Raw genomic sequence first — 24,100 nt, forward strand, 5'->3', positions numbered from 1 at the left:
ATATAACCTGCAGGTATTAATTATGCACTGACAGACATAGGATTTATATTTCTATTGGTATGAGAACTCTCAATCAATAAGAGTTTTGATCACATACTATCCTGACTCCACATTTAACAGGATCTCACCACTGAGCCAGGGATAATCCAACTGCAAAAATTTTAAAATCTACTCCGGTCATAGGCTCCCTTTACAGCTTTACAGTTCTTTGGCATAGAATTCAGCATCAATCCTGTCTCTCAAAGGATACAAGCGTTGCAGATTCTCAAGTTCTCATACCTGACGTTCACAGTACGCTTTCATCAGTTTACTTAGAGGTGTATGCTTTTTGATTTTGAACTGCACAACAGAACCATCTTGGCCTGCCACCTTCAGGTTAATATGATCATTTTCTGATTTCAGTACGTCCTGTGGAGAAAAAAAGGATGAGCATGAACAAGAGTGGAATCGTAGAGATGGAGTCACAGAAAGCAGATACTTGTAACCGGAATTGATAACAGTTACCAATCATGCATGTTATTCCATTGTTGAACTGCAGTATCTCCAGTAATCGATCTGGTAAAGTCTTTTTATAATTAAATCAAGTGAAGTGGCAATTACCCTGTCCGTGGGATCTAGAACGCAGGACAGTCTAAGGGCAAGGAGCTGATTACTTTGGCGTGAGATGAATAGAAACTTTTTAACTCAAAAGGTTGTGAAGCTTAGGAATTCTCTCACTAGTGCATTCATTGTTGAGTACACTTAAGACAGATTTTTGGTATCAAGAAAACAAGGGAAATGCCGAGGAGGCAGGAAAAGGGGATTCTGATTGAAAGATCAGCAATGATCTTACAGAATGGTAGGAGAGGCTGAAGGCTCATGATCGACTCATGTTCTTTATTATGACTGTAGCTGGGGAAAAACAGCAGAGTCTATGTAGACAGAGATCTCACTAGAAAGTGTCCTGAACTTTTCACCCATGTGAAATATGAAAAACACCCAACTTTATAGCAGGTTGAAATTATACCGGACTTTTGTTTGGCATGATTCAAAGAGAGCATGCTGAGCTGTGTAACAATGAGATATGGCACTGGTCAGCACAAGTCTGTCACTGTATAAAATTGAATCTGTCATTACAGTTTCAGTGAGCACTATTATCAATGACATTATCAATCAGAGAAATTAATGAAACGGCTCTGACAAACATATCACTTTTGTGGCACATTTCCAGAAGCAGATTTGTACACATACTACGTAATCCTCAAGAAAAGCGACTCATTTTATGCCTTCATGAAATGTAGGCATCATTGGTGTGGTCAACATTTACTGCCCACTCTTAATTATCCTCAAGAGGGTCATGGTGACTTGTCTTTTTGAACTGCAGCAATTCATGTGGAACAATGCTCTTACAGGGTGACAATTCCAGGATTTTGATTCAGTAGTTTAGAACTGGCAGCACACAGGGTGAATATGATGTCAATCAAGCAGGCTGTTGTATCTTGGATAGTGTTCTTCAGTGTTGTTGTAGTTGCACGCAGCCAAGAAAGTGAAGATTATTCATACATAATCCTAATGGATGCCTTGTAGATCATGCAAAGTCTTGGGGTATCAAGAGACAAGTCACTTGCATGAACTTCTGACCTGCTTGATGTATTTTTGTGGTAGAGCCAGGGCTAATACTGATTAATAGTATCCTCCAGAATGTTAATGGTGAAGGTGAATGTTGATGGTGAAGGTGAACTTGAACATTGACATTCAATGTCAAGTGGAGATAGTTAAAAACTCTCTCGCAGGGAACAGAATAGTTATAGCATGCTTACAGCATAGAGGGCCACCATTTGCCCTGTTGTTTCCGTACTGGCTTTCTGAAGGAAATGCTTCTGTCTTTTAATGGTCCTCGATGCTCTTCCTCATTAATAATAACTTACCTTCATGAATAATAATTCAGTTCCATCTTGTATACCTCTGGCTATTATTTAGCACTTGTATGGCACAGAAATTCATTGTCACTCATTTGCTCAAACTTAAATATTGTTCAGGTCTTGCTACATATTGATATGGACTGCTTCAATGTCTGAGAAATCACAAATGCCACTGAACGGTGCACAATGAGCAATGACATCCCTCCTTCTGACCTCATGATGCACGGACGGACATTGTGCAAACAAATGAAGATAGTTGTGCCAAAGTTACTACTGTGCACTGATGCCCTAGAAATTAGTTGAGTGACCTTCAACAATCACAACCATCTTTCTTTACCCTAGGTATGACTCCAGTCAATGGACATATTTTCCCAGATTCCCATCAATTGAAATTTTGCTCAGTTTCTTTGATGCCAGAGTTAGTCATATTGATGTCATGGCAGTCAACTCACTTCTAGAATTCAGCTCTTTTGTCTATATTTAGACAGGACGGCTGGAAATAAGGGTGCTCGCAGAATCTAAGCTGGGCAGTGATCACAAGTCTGAAGAAGTGCTGCTTGATAAAACTGTCAATAACACCTTCCATTGTTTTTATGATAATTGAGAATCGACTGAGGGAGTAGCAATGGCTAGACTGGATGACATCATCATCATCATCATCATCATTGAATCCCCCACTCTCAACATCTTTGAATAGACTGAACTGGATCAGCCATATAAGATACTTGGCTAGAGTAGCAGGTCAGAGGCTATGAATTCTGTGGAAAACAATCCATTTTCTATCTGCTCTGTGCATATCCAACATCTACAAGCACAAGCCAACATTGTGATGGAATACTCTGCACTGGCCTGGATGAATGAAACTTCAACAGTACTCAAGAAGCTCCAACCCATTTAGAACAAAACAGCCCACCTGTCAAGCACTTTGTCCACCACTTTCAATATTTATTCTGTTCACCAAAGGCAGCAGTGTGTACTGTTACAAGATGCACTGCAGCAAGGGCAGTAGAGGGACAAGAGTAACAAATGTATGGGAACAATGGGAATTTCATCACCTAAAAGTTACCCATTAGGCACAAGCCATTGTGATTTGGAACTATGTCACCATATGTACACTATTATCAAGCCAAAATCCTAGATTTCTCTTCCCAGCAGCTTTATGGTGTACCTATGCCACAGGGCAGCAGAGGTTGAAGAATACAGCTCACCACCACCTTCTTAAGTCAAATAGGTATGGACATTAAATGCTTGCCTTTCCAGTGATGTTCCCATTCCACAAATCAATTTTAAAAATCTATTAATTTCACAGTGATCAGTGCAGAAAGATGTACAGCAAACTTTCTTTTAACAGACATCCTCGATCAGCCGGTAAAAATTATATACCTGAAATACTGGAAGTTTGCTGTACAATCGCTATCTCTGTGACGTGAGGGTAGTCAGTTGAAGGTGCGAGTGAGAAGACTCTTTGCTGGTAAGTTTTATTTAAGACAAAGTTGCATTTGTATTTAAGTGGCTTAAGCTGTAAATGATGTATAACAGTAGAGGTGCGTACCCCCTGCATTATGCTTCTATTACTTAGTTTATGTATTTACATTATGTGGACCTCTTGATCAACTGGAATATTTAATCAATCAGCTCACTTCTGGTCCATCAGGTGCTGGTTAATAAAACATTTGCTGTATTATGTTTCAGGTCAGCCCTAAAACCCCTCAAGAGTGGTGGTGCGCCAATATTGGAAATTTCACTGAAAGTATCTAGTATTACCCAAGACAGAAAGCATACAGCTAGTAGGATCTTTCTAAACAGTACTTAAAATATCAATACAGCTAAACTGAGAAATCATATTTAACACTACAATATCCAGAACATACAAATTTGAAACAAAAATGATCGGTTAGCTCTTTGGATGTGCTCATCGTCATACAGCTGTAATGCCCCAAAATGTAATGAATCGTTTGAGGGTAGAGAATAATTACAGAAATGAAAAGGGATATCTCATTTGGTGAAAACTATGTTACTGAACCATCTGTAGTAAAGTCCTTAATGAATTCTCAGTCAGTAATCAATAGTTACTGTCAATCAGGGTAGCAAGTGGAGTACATATCTTTCTGAGGATCCCATGGATCAGCGGGAGGGGTACATCTCCCACAAGCCTTCTTCAACTTCAATTCCTCTTCATTTAACCCTTACAGCATATTCTGGTGATGAACACTAAATAGTGTCCCCATTAGGATTGTAAAATCATAAAACCTTAAACCCAATTAAAACCATATCTTTCTGCAGGGTATTCTTGCTCCCATTCAATTGACACATTTAGTCCAACAAGCCAAATTGCTTCAAAGTTCCCGTTATCACTTGGTTCCATCAGAAATATTGCAGTTTCAACAAAACTTTTCATTCCATAAATACTGACTTCTAGAGTCAAGAAACAAGTCTGTAACTTAATCAGCTATGACCTTTCTGCATAGCAGAGCAGAGCAGACTCAAAGGGCCAAATAGCCTACTCCTACAATTTCTTGTGCTTCCATTGCTCTTTTTCCTATTTTGATTTTAGTCTTCATGAGCTTTTTCAACTCACTTTGTCTTCCTCCACTAATATTTTCACCTTTGATTGTGACTTGTTCTGTTCCACAACTATTACAAATAAAATGATATTGTCCTACTTTGCTCTGATCACCCATCTGCCAAGGTCTGATACACTTATTGTGATAACAAAATACTTTCTGTACGTCTGATGGGCAATGATGAAGTTTACCTTTGGCTTATAGTTCAGTGAGTGGTGATATGTTTTCTGTGAGAAACATTACCAATCAAGGACTGTGAGAAACATTACAAAGGCCAAACTGGAAGAAAACTGACAATAAGGATACACGAACACCAACTAGCCACCAAGAGACAAAACTAATTCTCATTGGTCTCAATACACACGGACAAAGAAGGACATGAATTTGACTGGGACAACACTTCCATAATAGCACAAGCCAAACAGAGACATGCCAGGGAATTCCTAGAGGCCTGGCATTCCAACCGGAACTCTGTAATCAAATGCACTGAACTGGACCCGATATACAAGTCACTGAAAAACAGAACTGGAAGAAATATCAACCATCGTAGAAAACCAAGTCACATAAATAACAAGCAGGACAGAACACCAACGCTTCACCGTTGGTGCACTGACCATGTTACCTAGCAGGGTGACAAAACATCTGCAATTAAACACACCGGCTCAGCGAGCAAGTCTGCAACCTCATCCACGACCCCAGCTACAAATCTTCTCAAAAACTTTAAACATCTATGGTCATAGCTGATCTTTTACCTCAGAAGTGTATTTTACTACACTATATCCCCTTAATACCAAATAAATCTATTAACCTCTGCCTTGAATTCACTCAATGTCAACTTAGCATTCAAAGTTCTCTGAATTTGGCAATTCCGAAGTCTTAGAACTCTTTGAGTGATGATATTTCTCATCTCAAGTCCCCTTATTCTGAGACTGTGACCCCAAGGTCCAGATACACCAGCCAGAAGAAACATTTGCTTAGCATCTGCTCTGACAGGTGCCTTAAGAATTTTATGGAAGTGGTCCAGTGAAGTTTTATCACAATCCTTCTAGGGCAACTATGCACTTCGTTAGGTAGCAACACCAAAATACACAATATTTTGGCTGTGGCCTCACCAATGCCCTGCATAACTTAGAAAGATTTATTATACACCAATACCTTTGTAACGAAAGTTATCATATTAATTACTACCCAATTTTTACCCAAAACATTTCCCTCACATCCTCCTTGAATGCTCCATGTTGGTTACTTTCCCACCTAACTTTTGCCAGCAGATTTTAAGTTACACTCAGTCTCAAAGTAATTATTAATATAGATTGACAATAGCTAAGGCCCAAATACTGATTCTTGTGATATTAGCTATAGCTTGCCAAACTGAAAAAGTTCAATTTATTCCTATGTTTTTCATCTAACCAATTCTTAATCCACGCTTATTTGTTAGCCTCCACCCAGTTCTAATTTTGTCTAATAATCTGTTGTGTGGAACTTACCAAATGTTTTTTGAAAATCCAAATACTCTACAACCACAGGTCCCTCCCCTACCCCATCTCTAACTTTGATGGACCCATATTTAATCTTACAAATCACTTCCTATTTAAAGGTAAATCATGTTTAACAAACCTAATTGCACTCATCAATGAAATAACAGACGGTAATGTGATTATGATCACATTATGATTGAGATGTTGGACTTTCATAAGGTATTTAATAAAGTGCTACCTAATAGATGTGTTAGCAAAACCAAAACTTGAGGGATTTAAACAAAAAATGTCATCATATATTTGAATTGAGTAAGCAACAGAAAGCAGGTAATGGTATTTATTTTCAGACTGGACGGCAATTTCCAGTTGGGTCCTCGACAGGGGGATTTTGAGACTACTGCTCTTTTTGATACATGTTAATAGCCTAGTCTTCAATTTTAAGTGCATAAAGTCTGCAGATGACAATTTATAAATTAACATGCAATGAGGAAGGTAGTAGCAGATAAACAAGTGAAACAGAAAGATGTACAAAGATGAATTTGAATGATGTGCAAAATGATGCATTTTGGCTGGAAGACAGAGAAGCAACATATGTTGAATGACACAATTTTAAGGGAATGCAAGAATAGAGAGATGAGAATTCACACACACGTCATAGAATATGACTTGACAAATTGACAAGGCATACAAGACTCTGGGCTCTATAAACAGAGGCATGATGTATAGAAACAAGCAAGTTATACTCTACCTTTAGGTCTCAGGTGGAGCATTATGTCCAATTCTAGGCACCACACTATAAGAATATTATGAAGGCCTTGGACAGGATGCAGAAATGTACTGAAATGGTACCAGGAATGAGTGGTTTCAGTTACATGGCAAGACTAAAGAAGCTAAAATTGTTAATCTTTGCCATTCAATGGAGAAAGGGAACTTTATCAGCACTATGCAGTATTATAATGAAGGATTTCCATAACAGCAAGTAAGGAGAAACTGTTTCTATTGGTTCAAGTGTCAATAACCAGAAGGAAAAGATTCAAGATTACAAAAGGAGTATTTATTTTGGAGGGGGTGGTCAAACGATGAATTTCTTTTATACAGAGCCACGTTCTCGTGATGAAAGCAGATTCAAGAGGGAATTTGAGCAACTTTAAAGTTAAACTTTCTGTGGAAAAAGAGCAAGAGTAAAACTTATTGGATAGCTCTCTCAAAGAGCCAGTACAGCAACAATGGACCAAATGGTTTCCTTCTGTAGTATCATGCCTTCAGGCCAACCAATTGCATTTATTGTTATGTAGATAAACAAAGCAGTCAAGATCCATTTAGCAAGATCCTATAAACATCAAAAAGATGCACTGGGACAGAGTCACAGAGGTTTACAGCACAATAAAAGATCCTCTGGCCCTTCAAGTCTGTGCTGGTCAAATACCATCCCATTATGCTAATCTCATTTTCCAACTCTTGGTCCATATCCTTGTATACCTTGGCATCACTAGTGTACATTTAAATACTTAAATGTTGGGAGGGTTTCTGCCCTTCTATCCTTACAGGCAATGGGTCCCACATCAGTGGGAGGAGTGAGCAGAGAGAAACACCAACCCTCATCTTTGGAGTTCAGCATAGGTAGTAGGAACAGAGGTAGACCATTCAGCCCAGTGAGTTTGCTCCATCATTCAATTAAACCATGGCTGGTCATCTACCACAAAACCTTTGCTGTAGTATCCCCATATCCATTGATGTTGTTGAATATCCAGATATCTATTGATATCTGTTTTGAACATAGAACCACAGAAAATGTTACAGCACAGAGAGAGACCATTCACCTCAGTGTCTACACCAGCTGAATAAACTAGATGCCCATGCTAATCCCATTTTTTAGTACTTGGTCCATAGCATTGCACATTACAATAATCCAGATGCAGATATGCACATGCTCAACAATTGAGTTTCCACAGCCTTTGGGGATGGAGATTTAAGATTCACGATTCACTGCCCTGTCAGTAGAAAAAAAATCCTCTTCATTTCATTCTTAAATTGTCTATCCTTTATTCTAAGATTATGGCTCCTGGTTCTAGACTCTTCATTCAGGGGTAACATCCTATCTATAACCACCCTGTCATGTTCTGTAAGTATTGTACAAGTTTCAATGAGATCATCTCTCATTTACAAAATTCTCAAAGCCCCGGTTTCCTCAAATTCTCCTGAAACAATCCCACCATCTGGGGATTAATCTGATGAACCTCTATTGCACTCCCTCTACGGTAAATATATCCTTCCGTAGATAAGACAATCAAAACTGGACACAATACTCCAGGCAGTCTCAAAGGGCTCTATATAACTGCAGTTAGACATGTTTATTTCTCTACTCAAATTCCTGCAATATTGAAGGCCAGCACACTATCAGTACTGCTCTTTCATTCTTCCTCTTGTGCAGCAGAGTCACCCATGGTACCATGGACTTCACAATGACTGCACTCCTCCCTCATCAGTACCCAAAAGAGAAACAGATTAGCAGCAGCAATGATTTCGTCAACTCCTGATTCACCTCCCTGATTCTTTTAAACAGACTGGCAGTCACTCATTCCCTCTCTGCCTCCACATTCCCAAATAGTCATGAAGAGTCATCATCATACAGCCTGGAAACCAGTCCATGCTGAATCCCAAAATAAACTCTCTCACTTGCCTGGTCCTGGCCCATATCCCTTACCTATTCATGTACCTGTCTAAATGTCTTTTAACATTGTAACTGTAGCCGCACCCACCACTTCTTCTGGAAATTCATTCCACATTTGAACTACTCTGTAAAATAAAAATTGCCCCTCACGTCTTTTTTAAATCTTTCTCCTCTCACCTTAAAAATATGCTCCCTAGTCTTAAAATTCCCCACCCTACAGAAAAGACATCTGCCATTCACTTTACCTGTACCCTTCATTATTTTATAAACCTCTATAAAGTCGCCTCTCAGCCTCCTTCACTCCAGTGAAAAAATTCCCAGCCTATCCAGCCTCTCCTTATAATTCAAACCTTCCATTCCTGGTAACATTCTGGTAAATCTCTTCTGAACCCTCTCCAGGTTAATAATATCCTTCTTATAACAGGGAGACCAGAACTGGACAATACTCCAGAAGAGGCCTCACCAACGTCCTGTAAAACCTCAACATAACATCCTAACTCCTATTTTCAAAAGTCTGAACAATGGAGGCAAGCAAGCTAAATGTCTTCTTAACCACCTTATCTATATGTGATGCTAACTTCAAACAATCATGTACCTGAACTCGTAGATGTCTCTGTTCTACAACATTGCCCAAGACCGTACGTTTAATTGTATAAGTCTTGTCTTTGTTTTATCAAAATGTAGTACCTCACATTTACCCAAATTAAACTCCATCTGCCACTCTTCAGCCCATTGACCCAAATGATCAAGATCCCTTTGTAATCTAAGGTAACCTTCTTCACCGTCCGCTATACTACCAACCTTGGTGTCATCCGCAAACTTACTAACCATGCTTTCTATATTCTCATTTGTATAAAATTACAAACAAAAGTGGACCCAGCACTGATCCCTGTGCAGCACTGCTAGTCACAGGTCTCCAGTCAGAAAAACAACCCTCCAGCATCACACTGTCTCCTGTTTAAAGCCAATTTTGTATCCAATTGGCAAGCTCACCCTGAATCCCATGTGATCTAACTTTACTAATTAGTCTACCACATTGAACCTCGTTGAAAGCTTTACTAAAGTCCAAGTAAACAACGTCTACTCCTCTGCCCTCGTCAATCTTCTTGGTTATTTCCTCAAAAAACTCAACCAAGTTTGTGAGACACAATTTCCCTCATACAAAACCATGCTAACTATACCTAATCATTCCTTGCCTCTCCAAGTGCATACAAATCCCATCCTTCAGAATCACATCCAACAACTTACCCACCATTGAAGTCAGACTCACAGGTCTATAGTTCCCAGGGTCTCCTTACATTCTTTTTAAACAAAGGCACAACATTAGCCACTCTCCAGTCATTTGGTACCTCACCCGTATTTCTAGATGATACAAATATTTCCGCAATTTCCTCCGTACTCTTCCACAAAGTCCTGGGATATACTAGATCAGATCCTGGAGATTTATCCACCTTTATATTTTCTAAGACCTCCAACACTTCCTCTTCTGTAATGTGAACTGTTTTCAAAACATCATTTATTTCCCTGACTTCTCTACCCTCCATTTCTTTCTCTACAGTAAAAACTGATGTAAAATATTCATTTAATACCTCTCCCACCTCCTGAGGTTTGACACAAAGATGACCTCTTTGATCTTTAAGGTGCCATACTCTCTCTCTAGTTGTTCGCTTGTTCTTAATGTATTTGTAGAATCTCTTTGGATTATCCTTAATCTTATTTGCCAAGGTTCTCTCATATCCTCTCTTTGCTTTCTTGATCTCCCTCTTAAGAATGTCCCTAGACTCTTTACCCTGTTCAAGAAATTCATTTGAGCCCAGCTGTTTATATCTAAGATATGATTCTTTTTTATTCTTGACTGGAACCTCAATATCTTTACTCATCCATTATTCTCTAATCCTACCAGCCTTACCTTTAACTCGTAACAAGAAATGACTCTGAACTCTCATTATCACACTTTTGAAAGCCTCCCACTTCTCAGACATTCCTTTACTTGTGAACAGTCTACTCCAATCAATTTTTGGAAGTTCTTGTCTCATACCATTAAAATTTGTCTTATTCCAGTTAAAAACGCTACTTTTTATGGATGGCTTATCCTTTTCCATTACTATTTTAAACAAATAGAATTATGATCACTAGACCTAAAATGTTCCCCTACCATCACTTGCCCTGTCTTATTACTCAAAAGAAGGTCAAGTTTTGCTCCTTTTCTAATAAGAACACTTACATATTGATAAAAGAAAATTTTCTTGAACATATTTAATAAATTCTTCACCATCCAAACTTTTACTGGGGCTACCATAGTGTTAAATGTTTGGAAAATTAAAATTACCTACTATTACAACCTTATTATTCTCAAATATCTGAGATTTCTCTATATATTTGTTCCTCAATTTCCCTCTGACTATTGGGAGGTCTATAGTACAATCCCATCAAGGTGATCATTCCCTGTTCATTTTTAATTCCAATCCATATATTTTCACTGGATGATTTTTTCAGAAATATCCTCTCTACAACACTACCCAACACCATACCATTAACTGTATAATTCCTGCCCCTGTTTGTAGCACCAAAATGCAATACTTCACATTTATCCAAACTGAACTCCATCTGCCATTTTTCAGCCCATTGACCCATCTGGTCAAGATCCCTTTGTAATCTTAGAAAACCTTTTTCACTGTCTACTATGCCACCAATTTTGGTTTAGTCTGCAAACTTACTAACCATGCCTTCTAAATCCTCACCCAAATCATTTATATAAATGACCAACAAAAGGCGACACAGAAACGATCCTTGTGGAACACTGCTGGTGACAGGCCTCCAGTCTGAAAAGCCACCTTCTACCACCACACTCCATCTCCTGCCATTAAGCCAATTCCTTAAACACGCTGTCCATTTAGTTCACTGCCTCACAAGATTCCAGTCAGTGCTTGAGTTCTGAAACCCGAATTTCAAGCCTGTGCAGGCAGTGACTATTCCTGAAAAAGTGTTTAGGATACATGGTGTGTCAGTGACTTTCCACATGCAATAAGCTGTACATTTCACTCGGCCAAGCATTTGTATTCAATTTTCCTCACAATAACTTATAACGTTCTATTAGTTTCCAAGTTACTTGTTCCATCTGCATACAAACTTTTTCCAATTCATGCATTAGGATATCCAGGTCCCGCTGCATCTCAGAGCTCTGCAATCATTCACCATTCAGGTAATATGCTTTAATAATCTCCCTGCAAAATGGACAATTCATATTTTCCCATATTATACTTCATTTGTCACATCTTTGCCCACTCGCTTGTTAAAATGATCAGAAAGCTGGCGCAGACATGATGGACCAAATGCCTCCATCCACATCACAGCAATTCTGTAAATCTATCTCTCATCTCTCCACAACTTACTCCCTATTATCTTTGAGTTATCAATAATTTTGCAACCATACTTTCCATTGCTTCATCCAAATCATTTATATGAATTGTAAACAGTTCAAGTCCCAGCACTGATCCCTGCGGCACACTACTCAGTACATTTTACCAACCTCAACAAGATCAATTTATCCCTACTCTCTGCTTCCTGTTAGCCAGACAACCTCCGATTCATATACATTGTGAGCTTTTACTTCTGTAATAATCCTTGATATGACACTTTATCAAATTCTTTCTGGAAATCTAGTGCAGTACATCCAATTTCCTTTTATCCAGATCACGTTAACTCCTCACAGAACACCAACAGATTGATTAAACATGATTTCCTTTACATAAAACCATGCTGACCGCCCATATCACCTCAAACTTAGAGTTTCACTTTTCATCTTCCTATCAAAGGTGACCTTCCCCAAATCAAGGGAATATTAGAAAATTAAAACCAATACATGAACTCTCTCATTTGCCAGTTCTTCTAAGGTAATTGGATGACATCCATCAGGACCTGGGTACTTGTCAGCAAGTGGCTCCAACAACTTACTCAATACCACTTTGCTAGCGATTAGAACTTTGCCAAGTTCTTCCTTTGCATTTCCTGATTAGTACCTGCTTCTGGATGCTCTTTGTATAGAACAGTAATGCAAAACATCTGTTTAATTACCTGCCATTGCTCTTTTTTTTCCCCACATTATCAATTTTCCAGACACTTTCTATAGAACTAATGCTCACTTTGTTAACTCATCTTTTTAAATATGTATTGAAACTTTTATATTTCCTGGCCAGCATTCTCTTGCACACTAATTTTTCACTTTTTGTAAGTTTTTAGTTTTTTTGCTTTTATATATTCTGTCCAATCTACCAACCTGGTATCTGTCTTTGCACAGTTATAATTATATTTAGCATAATTTTTTAAGAATGATAATATCTTTAACTTTATTAGTCCAATTTTAGGTTCTCAGAATGGGTGCACAAAGCAACATCACAGCCCTAGCCAGAATTGGAGTAACTGGGTAAACTGAATTCCACCTGGAGATAATAGGGCTGAAAATGACTTACCTTCTGGGGGCAAGAGGAGTCAGACCTGAATGGGGAGCATATTCAGAGATAGAGATAAAGAGATGCCAAGGTTTAGGGCCTATCACTTACCTTCTGACAGGTAAGATTGGAGAGTTACAACCACTGATTGCCTGGTGAGATTATAATGTTGCCATGACAACAGAGACCTGATTCGAGGAAAGGCAGATCTGGGTATTAAATATCCCCAGTTACAAAATATTCAGAAAAAAATAGGAAAAAGGAGGAAAGGAGGAATGGTACTGTTTTTGGATGAGGAGAAAATTGCTGTACTGGAGAAAAAGGAAGTTTCAGAGAATTCACAGACAGAATCAATTTGGCTACAGTTGAGGAATACGAAAGGTGCAAGTACATTCTCAGTATCAGGTACTGACTACCAGCTAGAGGGAAGAATATACAGGAACAAGTCTGCAAGGAAATTACACAGGTGTGTAAACATCATAATAGTTATAAAAACAAAGTTGCTGGAAAAGCTCAGCAGGTCTGGCAGCATCTCTGAAGGAGGAAACAGAGTTAATGTTTCGGGTCTGGTGACCCTTCCTTAGAACTTCTGAGGAAAGAACAAAGTTCTGAGGAAGGGTCACCGGACCCAAAACGTTAACTCTGATTTTTTTCTCCACACATGTTGCCAGACCTGCTGAGTTTTTCCAGCAACTTCTGTTTTTGTTCCTGATTTACAGCATCCGCAGTTCTTTTGGTTTTTATTTTCCATACAATGGTACATATCCTGTCCCAATAATTAAAAAAAGAGCCACTGCTGGACCCGATTCTTCGGAATGAGGTAGGTCAAGTAGACCAAACAATTATCGGGGAACACTGGGGACAGAAATCATTGTATCATAAGTTTACAATGACAGTATAAAGTGACATTGGTCAATCTAGAGGAAGAATAAATAAAATGGTCAATAGCCATCTTCAATGGAGCAAAAGCTGGGCTGGACAGGCTGGAACAAAGGGATGGCAGGAGAAGCAAAAGCTAAACAATGGGCTACATTCCAAGAGTAGATGGTTTATGCACTTTCAAGATATATTCCCTCAAAAGAAAAAGGCGGAAGAAAAAATTCAGAGTTCCCTGGACGACAAAAAATGGTAGACATTAAGTTGAAGAAAAGTTCACTTACAACATGTCAGGTATTAAAACAACGAAGAACCAAGATGAATACAGAAGGTTCCGATGGAAGATAAAAAAGCACTGCAAGAAGCAAAGAGGGATTATAATAAAAGACTGGCAGCCAACAGATCAGGAAATCCCAAAGTCTTCTATAATCAATAGCAAAAGAGGAAATGTGTGTCAATTTGGAACCAGAATGGAGATTTACACCTGGAGGCAGGGGTTGTGGCTGGGGTGTTAAATCATAGAAGCCCTATGGTGTGGTAGCAGGCCATTCAGCCCACCGAGTCCACATTGACCCTCCAAAGAGCATCCCACCCAAACTCACACTGCTACCCTATCCTCGTAACCCTGCATTTTCCATGGCTAACCCACCTATCTCTGGACAATTTAGCATAGCCAATCAACTTAACCTGCACATCTTTGGACTGTGGGAGCAAACCAGAGCACCTGGAGAATGTGCAAACTCCACACAGTCACCTGAGGGTGGAACTGAACCCGGGTCCCTGGCATTGAGGCAACAGTGCTAACCACTGAGCCACCATGCCACCTTTTTTTTTAAACAATCAGCAGCTGAATGAACATTTTGCATTGGTCTTTACCTATGAAGCAAACGCTGCCTACATCACGGTGACAGAGGGGGAAGCTCTAGCACTAGAAGGGTTCAAAACTGACAAGGTGGAATTATTATATATGCTGTCAGCACTTAAAGTTCGTGAGGCACTGGATAAGATACATCAATGACACTGAAGGTAAGGGAGACTAAATTGCAGACTGGCCATAATCCACAGGGGCGGTGCTTTTTTGGAGAATTGCAAACATGTTCAAGAAAGCTTGTAAAGATAGACCCCACAATTACAAAACAGTTAAATTTCAGTGGTAGGAAAACTTAAGAGACAATTATTCAGTACAGAATTAACAATTTGGATTTGTTGAGGGAAAATCATATCCAACTGACTGAGTAGTTTTTTTTGAAGCAGTAACAGAAAAGGTTATTGATGGCAAGGCTGTTGATGTGGTGTACATGGACTTCCAGAAGGCATTTGATACCATACAACAGACTTGAGGAAACCTATTCACTTATGGAATAAAAGGAACAGTAATAATGTGGAGAGATAGTAGGAACTGCAGACGCTGGAAAATTCTGAAGAAGGGTCTAGGCCCGAAACGTCAGCCTTCCTGCCCATTTCTGAAGAAGGGTCTAGGCCCGAAATGTCAGCCTTCCTGCTCCTTTGATGCTGCTTGGCCTGCTGTGTTCATCCAGCTCCACACCTTGTTACCTCAGTAATAATGTGGATACAAAATTGGCAGAGGGATATGAAACAGGCAGTAATAAGAGCTCTCAGCAGGAATTGGCAATTCAGTCCCTCGAGCCTGCTCCACCATTTGATACTATCGTGGCTGATCTCAACTGGGCTTCAATTCCACTTTCCTGTCTGCTCTCCATTACCCTTCAATCCATTACTAATTAAAAATCTGTCTCTCCCCTCCTCAAATTTACTCAGTGTTCCAGCATCCACAGTATTTTGGGTTAGTGAATTCCAGATTCATAATCTTTTGAGAGAAGTAATTTCTCCTCACTTGATTCAAAGCTGCTACCCCTTATCCTAAAACTATGACCATTCATTCCAGATTGCTCCACATGAGGAAACATCTTTTCTACTATTACAACACACATTGCCATAAAAATTCAGCAAGTCTGGCAGCATTAATAAAGACAAAGCAGAATTAACATTTTGGGTCCAATGACCCTTCTTCAGATCTCAGGATATCCTTTCTATGTCTACTTTGTCAATCGCTTTTAGCATCTTATATACCCCAATTAGATCGCTCATTCTTCCAAAACTACAGAGAGTATAGCCATTTGTCAATCTCTCTTCATCATCAGGCAAACCCCTCATCTCTGGAATAAATCTAGTGAACTTCCTCTGCACTGCTTCGATTTCAACTACATCTGTATTCAAAGGGACCAAAGTTATATGAAATACTCCTGGTGCGGTGTCACTAATGCCTTGTACAATTGCATCAACATTTCCCTAGTTTAATACGCTATTCCTTTCATAATAAATACCAAAATTCCATTTGCCTTTCTTATTATCTGCTGTATCTGCATACTAATTTTCTGCAATTCATGCAGAAGGATAGCCAGATCCCTCTGCACCAAAGCCCTCTCAAGTCTTTGTTCATTTAGATATTAGGTTGCCTTTCTATTTCTCTGACCAAAATGGATAACCTCTCACTTATCCACGTTAAACTTCATCTGCCAAATTTTAATCCATTTATCTAACCTATCCATATCCATATTGTAAATTTCTTATCTCTTCATTGCAACATACTTTCCCACCTATCTTAGTGTCATCTGCAAATTTAGTGATAGCACTTTCTATCCCCACATCCAAGTCATTAATAGAAGTTGTTAGGAGTTGGGGCCTGGGGACCAAATCCTGCAGCACCCCACTAGTTACATTTCACCAGCCAAAAAAAAAAAGGCCCCTTTATCCTGACTCTCTGCTGGTTAGCCAATCCACTACCTAAGCTAATAAATTACCCTTTACCCCATGTCATCTCACCTTATGTATTAACCTTTTGTGCAACATCTCATCAAATCTACAGGATCATCATCATCCACATTGCTTGTTACATCTTCAAAGCACTCTAGCAAAGTAGTGAAACATGATTTACCACTCATAAAACCATACTGACACTGACGGATCGTATTTTGACATTCCAAATGTCTGTTATTACTTCCTTAATAATTGATTGTAACAATTACCCAATGACACATATTAAACTAACCGGTCGGGGTGGGGGGGTTACTATTTGCTGCCTCCCTCCCTTTTCAAATAATGGTGTTATATTAGAATTTTTACACCTACTGGAAACTTTCCCGCATCCAAGGAATTTTGGAATATTATAACCAATGGATCCAGTATCTCTGCTACCACTAGTTTTAAGTCCCTGGGGTAGAGGCTATCACACTCTGGGACTTGTTGGCCTTCAACTCCAATAATTTGCTCAGTACCTTTTGCCTAGTGGTGGTTAATTGGTATTTTTTGGGCTGGAAGATTTGTAGTGGAGTTGCGCCGAGGTTGGTACTGATACCCTTGCTTTTCCTGATTTATATACACATTCTAGATCTTGTTGTGGAGGGGATAATTTCAAAATCACAGACACCTCTAAACTTTGGAGAACTGTAAATTGTGAGAATGACAGTGTTGAAATTTCAAACAACATTGACAGGTTGGTAGAGTGGGTGGATAGGCAGCAAATAGGTGGAGAACTGCGAGGTGATATACTTTGGCATAGAGTAGTATAAAGTAAGGATGCTATTTTAACGGGTTTGCAGATGCAGAGAGAACCGGGTTTTAAAAAACCAAAGAACTGCAGATGCCGTAAATAAGAAACAGAATCAGAAATTGCTGGAAAAACCCAGCAGATCAGGCAGCATCTATAGAAAGAAAGCAGAGTTAACATTTCAGGTCTAGTGACCCTTCTTCACCGGACCCAAAACGTTAACTCTGCTTTTTCTCCACAGATGTTGGCTGACTTGCTGGGTTTTACCAGCAATTTCTGATTTTGTTTCTTATTTCCCAGCATCTGCAATATTTTGTTTTTGTTTGGAACATACCCATCTTTGCCTTTGCTGGGGACAACTAAAAGTACTGACTGGATTGAATCTGATCTTTATGACTCAGCTCCTCATAGGTTAAACTCACAGCAGTATAGGGTCCAAAAACTATCTTTCAAACAAAAGGGTACAAACACTAAAAACGAAACATATTGTGCAAATTACATATTTGTATGCAGACTCCTACTCTCATTGCAGCGATCATTTGTCTACCCACAGGTAACATTTCAAAATCCAAAATGCATGAAAACATCACAAGACCTGTTCTTTACCAGTCAATACATTTCTCACTTGTACATGTGTATAAATGACTCAGTTATAAACAAATTTCAGCTTGCCACAACTCTAACATAAACTCAGGTGCTACTGAATCTGGTAACAAATAAACCCATTACATTAGATGCCACCTCCACATGCAATACCCCCAGCAAGCCCCCAGTAACACAAGTTCGTCTTCCTCCCACATACTGTGTCTTTAATTTGCTGACCAGTATGGATGTTTTCCATCTCTGCTCGAGAGCTAATTAGCGCATATGTAGTTATGTTGTAATCACAATCTTGCCTCAAGTTTTTGTAATCACATTATCTTTTACACAATATAGTCATGTAGTGGAGTTTTTCTCCCAAAAGACTTGCATTTGTATACTGCAGTCTTTCTCAATCATCTGATGTAAAGTGACTACCAACCTGTGCTCAACAGCTTCCACAAACTGCAATGTGTTAATGGGTAGTGATCTGTTTTGACAAAGTTAATTAAGGAATAAATATTGGTTATGAAGCCCATCTTCAAAACAGATTTTATTCTTCAAATAAAATCTTTTACATTCACCTGGGAGGTGGGTGGCACTGGTACATTGGTACGATCAGCAATTGTACATACACAATAAAGCTTCACCATTAGATATTAATATATAGCTCTACTATTAAAAACGTGTGATTCAACTGATCAGTATTACAAAGAAATAGTTGATCACATGTATTTTGGTATAACATGGCCATTACATATTAATATATAACTTGGTCATTATATCTATCAGGCTTGTACAGCCTGGGAATTCTGGATGACTGCAACTGGGTGGTTATTATTTTAAATACGCAGAGAGGTGAACATGGTTTTGGGCTTTGGAGTTCCCTCATCACACTCGTCACGCCTTCAGCGCAGGGATTGGACTCTCACTCAATACCAGAAATGACCACTCCGCCTGAACAACTGGGCCAGTGGACTCAGGCCTTAGGCCTGGGCTCCAGCCGCTCCGAATATGGCGGCAAAATTTCAAACAGGGCCGAACGAGGGAGGGAGCGGCCTCGAACCAAACAACCAAATCCTGAGGGCCGAGAAACTAAGAGAACGACAGGAGGAAGGCGGAAATCCGACTGCTAAGCCCGAAGCTGCCTCATGCTGCCCCGTTACCTTAGGCTTTTCATCCGCCATTGTGTCTTCTCGCCCGCGTCTCCTCAGCACAAAGAGTCAGAGAGAGAGAGCAAGAGAATCGGGGAGGGGAGGCGAACGCGCGCCCCCGATGCATCTCGTCCGCGCGCACGCAAGGCGGCTGCAGGCTACGTGCGCGCCCCCGCGAACCGGTCTCTCCCAGCCGATTGGTGGATGGACAGGGCAAGGGGCGGAGTCCAAGAACGCGTTCCCGCCGGGAGGGACACGTGACCGCGAAGCGCCGGCTCTGAATACGTCAGTGGGTGCGCGTGCATGGACGGTTGGAAGAATGGCGGAGGGGCTTTGGGTTAGAGGGTTGTGGAGGAGGGGAGAGTGGCACTGGGTGAAGGAAAGGTGAAAGGAGAAGAAACAGAAGGGGCGGACGGGAAATGTGACAAGGTGGAGGCTCGAAGTAGGGGGTTTGGAGGTGGATAAAGCAATTCCCTACCCCCCCCCCGTTATTTTACAGGGAATTACTACTCTTTTCATGGATGTTAGTGTGTTGTCATTCTCAAACCTGAAGCATGTAGAACTCTCAAATTCCTTCTATCCTTACTATTTAGAGAATCGAGGTAACATTATAACCAATGCACTCCAAACAAGATGGATTGCATTTATAACAGCGCAATTGACTGCATTTGTGCTTGAACTTCCATTATTAAGCTAAAGCTTCTTGAGATGAGTGCAGTTCCCTTTGCTTGATCAGTATTGCAAAAACCTGGTTGTTCTGAATTGTTGATGATGGTTACAGCTGCATCTAAAACATCCTGTTGTTCATTCTCTGGGCATTCTTGGGATTTGTTCTTCTGTACAGTTCCCAATTCCTGTAATCTTTCAAAACTGCCAAGGGTGACTCTATCATATTATAAAAAACAAATACTACAGATATTGAAGATCTAAAATAACAGAAAATGCAGGAGACAGCAGAGCTGGCAGCATCCATGGAGAGAGAAAATGACTTAATTTTCAAGTCTGATATAACTTATTCAGAAAAGAGGAACAGGCATATCAGATTTGAAACATTAAGTCTGGTGAGTGTCTCTCTCATCACTCCTTTTGATTATGAATCTCTGTTTCAAACTGACTATTGCGCCCCATATCCCCATGAATGGTCTTTAAATGTCATTACCATGACCAATGTCAAAATCATGCATTTTTGTATATCACTGAATGTCCTATTTGTGCAATGAAAGCTGCTGAAAATGAATGCCTTCCCAAGAATATATTGGCTTCCAATGTAGGTTTCAAAAATGAAATTTTAAAAATTTTGAAATTTTAAATCCAGTCAATATCAGGTGACTTTCCATGATCGATACCTTGGTACAATCCAAAAATTTAAAGATGTGATTTGATTTATTGTCATGTGTACCCAAGTACAGTGAAAAGCTTTGTTTGCAAACAGTACAGGTTGATCATAGGGTGCTTGGACAGAGTGAAGCATACAGGTTACACTGCACAGGAGGTGCGCGAAGCAAGATCAACATTAATCGATGTTAGAGAGTCCATTCATCAGTCTAATAAAAGCAGGAAAGAAGCTGTTCTTGAACCTGTTGGTGCATGTGTTCAAGCTCCTGTATCATCTGCTCGACGGAAGAGATTGTAGGAGAGCATTACTGGAGTGGGAGGGGTCTTTGGTGATGTTCGCAGCCTTTCAGTGGCAATGAGAAGTGTAAATGGAGTCCATGGATGGAAGGTTGGCTTCCGTGATGATCTCGGCTGTGCACACAACCATCTGTCGTTTCTTACAGTCCTGGGCATAGCAGTTGCCGTATCAGGCCGTTTTGCACCCAGATAGTACATTTTCTGTGATGTATCTGTAAAAGTTGGTGAGGGTCCTTATGGACATACCAAAAGCACTGCAAGTAGAGTTATTGCAATTTTGCATATAAGACATAGGAGCAGGAATTGGCTATTTAGCCCCTCGGGACTGTTCTGCCATTCTATAAGATCCTGACTGATTTTCCCCAGACCTCAACTATTTTTCATGTCAGCTCCTCAGAGTCCTCAACTGTTCTATATTTCAAAAATCTGTCTCTCTCCTCCTTAAATATATCAAGTGATCTAGTGTGAACAATTTTTTGGGGCAGAGAATGTCAGACATTCTTCCTACCAAAGTACATGACCTTATGCTTTCCTACTCTAATCTCCATCTGCCAAGTTTTTGTCCACGAACTCATCTATATCCGTTGCAAATTCCTTATGACTCAATTACACCACACCCTCCTATTTTTGTATCGTCAGTAAATTTGGATACATTCCTTTTGGCCTCTTCATTAATATAGATAATAAACAATTAAAGCCCTAGGACTTTGACTCCGTGCTCATCTAAATGCTCCTTAAGTGTTTTGAGGGTTACTACCTTTACCATCCTTTTAGGCAGTGAGTTCCAGATATCCATTATCCTCTTTCTTTTACCCCTTAAATGTCTCTAAACCGCCTACTCCTTGTTGTAAAATTATGTCCCTGGTTACTAACCAGGGGAAACATTTACTAAGGGGAAACACTTCTCTCTATCTAATTTTTCACAACTTTGTACACCTCAATCAGCTCCCCTCAGTCTTCTCTGCTCCAAGGAAAACAAAGCAGCCTATCTAATGTTTCTTTTCATAGCTGAATTGCTCCAGTCTAGGCAACGTCATAGTGAATTTCCTTTGCACCTCTCTCATGATCTAACGTAATGTACAGCTCCATTTAAACTTCTTGCTCCTGTATTTAATCCCTTGACTAATAATGGCAATTATCTTAGAGCTACCTTGTCCTGCTGCTTTTAAGAATCTACGGATATGCACACCAAGGTCCCTCTGATCACCAGATTTCCAGGCAATGAATGCATTCTATATCCCAACTACTCATTGTGTGAAAAATGTTTTTCTCACATCACCCTGTTTCTTTTACATATCTATGACCTCAGTTTTATTAATGGGAATGACTTCTCGGTGCCTAATCTATCCGGCTGCTCAAGATTTTGAAAACTTCTTTCAAATCTCTCTCAGCCTTTTTATCTGGAACGAGAAACAGTCCCAACTTCAATCTATTGGCAGCACAGTGGCTCAGTGGTTAGTGCTATTGCCATACAGTGCCAGGGGCCCGCATTTGATTCCAGCCTCGGGTGACTATATGTTTGGAGTTTGCACATTCTCCCCAAGGTTGCCTGAGTTTCCTCTAGGTGCTCCGGTTTCCTCCTGCAATCCAAAAATGTGCAGGTTAGGTCCATTGGCCATGCTAAATTGCCCTTAGTCCAGGGATCTGTAAGGTAGGTGGATTAGCCATGGGAAATGCAGGGTTACAGGGATAGGGTACGGTGGTGGGTCTGGATGGGATGTTCTTCAGAGGGTCACTGTCGACTTGATAGGCTGAATGGCCTGATTCCACACTGTAGGGTTTATATTATTCTATTCTGTCCTCATTACTGAAATTTCTCTTTCCTGGATCCATTCATTTAAATTTGCGTCAGCGGTCTCTCCAATGCATTCACATCTTTCCTAACCGTACACAATATTCCAGCTAAGGTCTAACAAATGTCGTATATGTGAGTACAACATCATCGTTCAACTATTACCCCCCAGACTTCCTGCCACTGCCAATTCTGGATCCAATTTCCAAAATCGCCCTAGATCCCATGAGCTCTTAGCTTCTTAACCAATTTGCCATGTAAGACCTTGTCAAAGATCTTACTGAAGTCCGTGTAGACTATATAAACTGCACTACCCTCATCTGCATGTTGCTAGCTTGGTCAGTTGTGGTGCTACCAAGGCAGCCTGCTGATGGACATTGATGTCCCTGTCCAGGGATCATCTGTGCCCTTCCTATCCTCAATGCTTCCACCAAGTCATGTTCAAGACGTTAGAACACAGGTTTGCTCAACTGAGGGAGGGTAGTAGGTGTTCATCAGCAGGAGGTTTCCTTGCCCATTTGACCAGATGCCTGAGACTCTCAGAGCCACTCTCTCCCAACTGTATACAAAGGTAAATTGCTACAAAGTAAACTTTCTTTCCTTATTCTTCCTGACCTCTCTGCAGCCTTTGACATAGTGGACCATATTATTCTCCCTTGAGAGGAGGCAATGGCCTACTGGTATTATTGCTGGACTATTAATCCAGAAACTCAGATAACATTTTGGGGCCTGGGTTCAAATCCTGCCACGGCAGATGGTGGAATTTGAATTCAATAAAATATCTGGAATTAAGAATCTAATGACGATCATGAATCAATTGTCAGGGAAAAGCCCATCTGGTTCACTAATGTCCTTTAGGGAAGGAAACTGCCATCCTTATCTGGTCTGGCCTACATGTGACTCCAGACCCACAGCAATGTGGTTGACTCTGAACTGCCCTCTGGGCAATAAATGCTGCCAAGCCAGCGATGCCCTCATCCCATTAATGAATAAAAAAACTCTTCTTGCCTGTCATCCAGCTGGGTGAGATTACTCTCACCTACTTGTGTTTTTATATATCTAAACACGGTTAAAAATCATGTGTTCTGTTCTTGCTGTCACACTGTTACTTCTGGTGTCCCCTCAGAGATCTTTTCTCAGCTTTCTCCTATTTCTCATTTACATTCTGCCCCTCAGTGATTACAGCATTTGTTTTCACGTGTACATGACACCCAACTCTACTTCGTCACTCTGAACTCCTCCACTGTTGTTAATCTATGAGACATTTATCACCTGACATGTGCATAGATGTGCAGAATTTTTTTTCAAATATTGGGAAGATTGCAACCATCATTTTTGGTTCCTGCTTTAAACTTTGTTCCCTGGCTAGACTCATTCCCTCTTCCTGGCTGCAGCTTGAGATTAAGTCAGTCTCTTCATAACCTTGGTGTTAAATTT

The 24,100-nt window shown here is 40.1% G+C and overlaps 2 protein-coding genes across 2 annotated transcripts in view; one reads left to right on the forward strand and one right to left on the reverse strand.

Annotated features, from left to right (window-relative positions):
- The window catches only part of LOC109937071 (small ubiquitin-related modifier 3), a 28,157-nt gene extending 8,742 nt beyond the window's left edge, over positions 1-19,415 (reverse strand). Inside the window, exons 1-2 of the mRNA XM_020535685.2 lie at positions 19,252-19,415; positions 280-408 (exon numbers count right to left, since the gene is read on the reverse strand). Of these exons, the coding sequence (XP_020391274.2) occupies positions 280-408; positions 19,252-19,272 (150 nt within the window). The 5' untranslated portion in view covers positions 19,273-19,415. The remainder of the gene's footprint in view (positions 1-279; positions 409-19,251) is intronic.
- The window catches only part of nup85 (nucleoporin 85), a 47,300-nt gene continuing 42,560 nt past the window's right edge, over positions 19,361-24,100 (forward strand). The window contains exon 1 of the mRNA XM_048610876.1: positions 19,361-19,612. Within this exon, the coding sequence (XP_048466833.1) occupies positions 19,361-19,612 (252 nt within the window). The remainder of the gene's footprint in view (positions 19,613-24,100) is intronic.

Source organism: Rhincodon typus, chromosome 23 (assembly GCF_021869965.1).
Source record: "Rhincodon typus isolate 14 chromosome 23, sRhiTyp1.1, whole genome shotgun sequence".
NCBI classification, from domain to species: Eukaryota; Metazoa; Chordata; class Chondrichthyes; order Orectolobiformes; family Rhincodontidae; genus Rhincodon; species Rhincodon typus.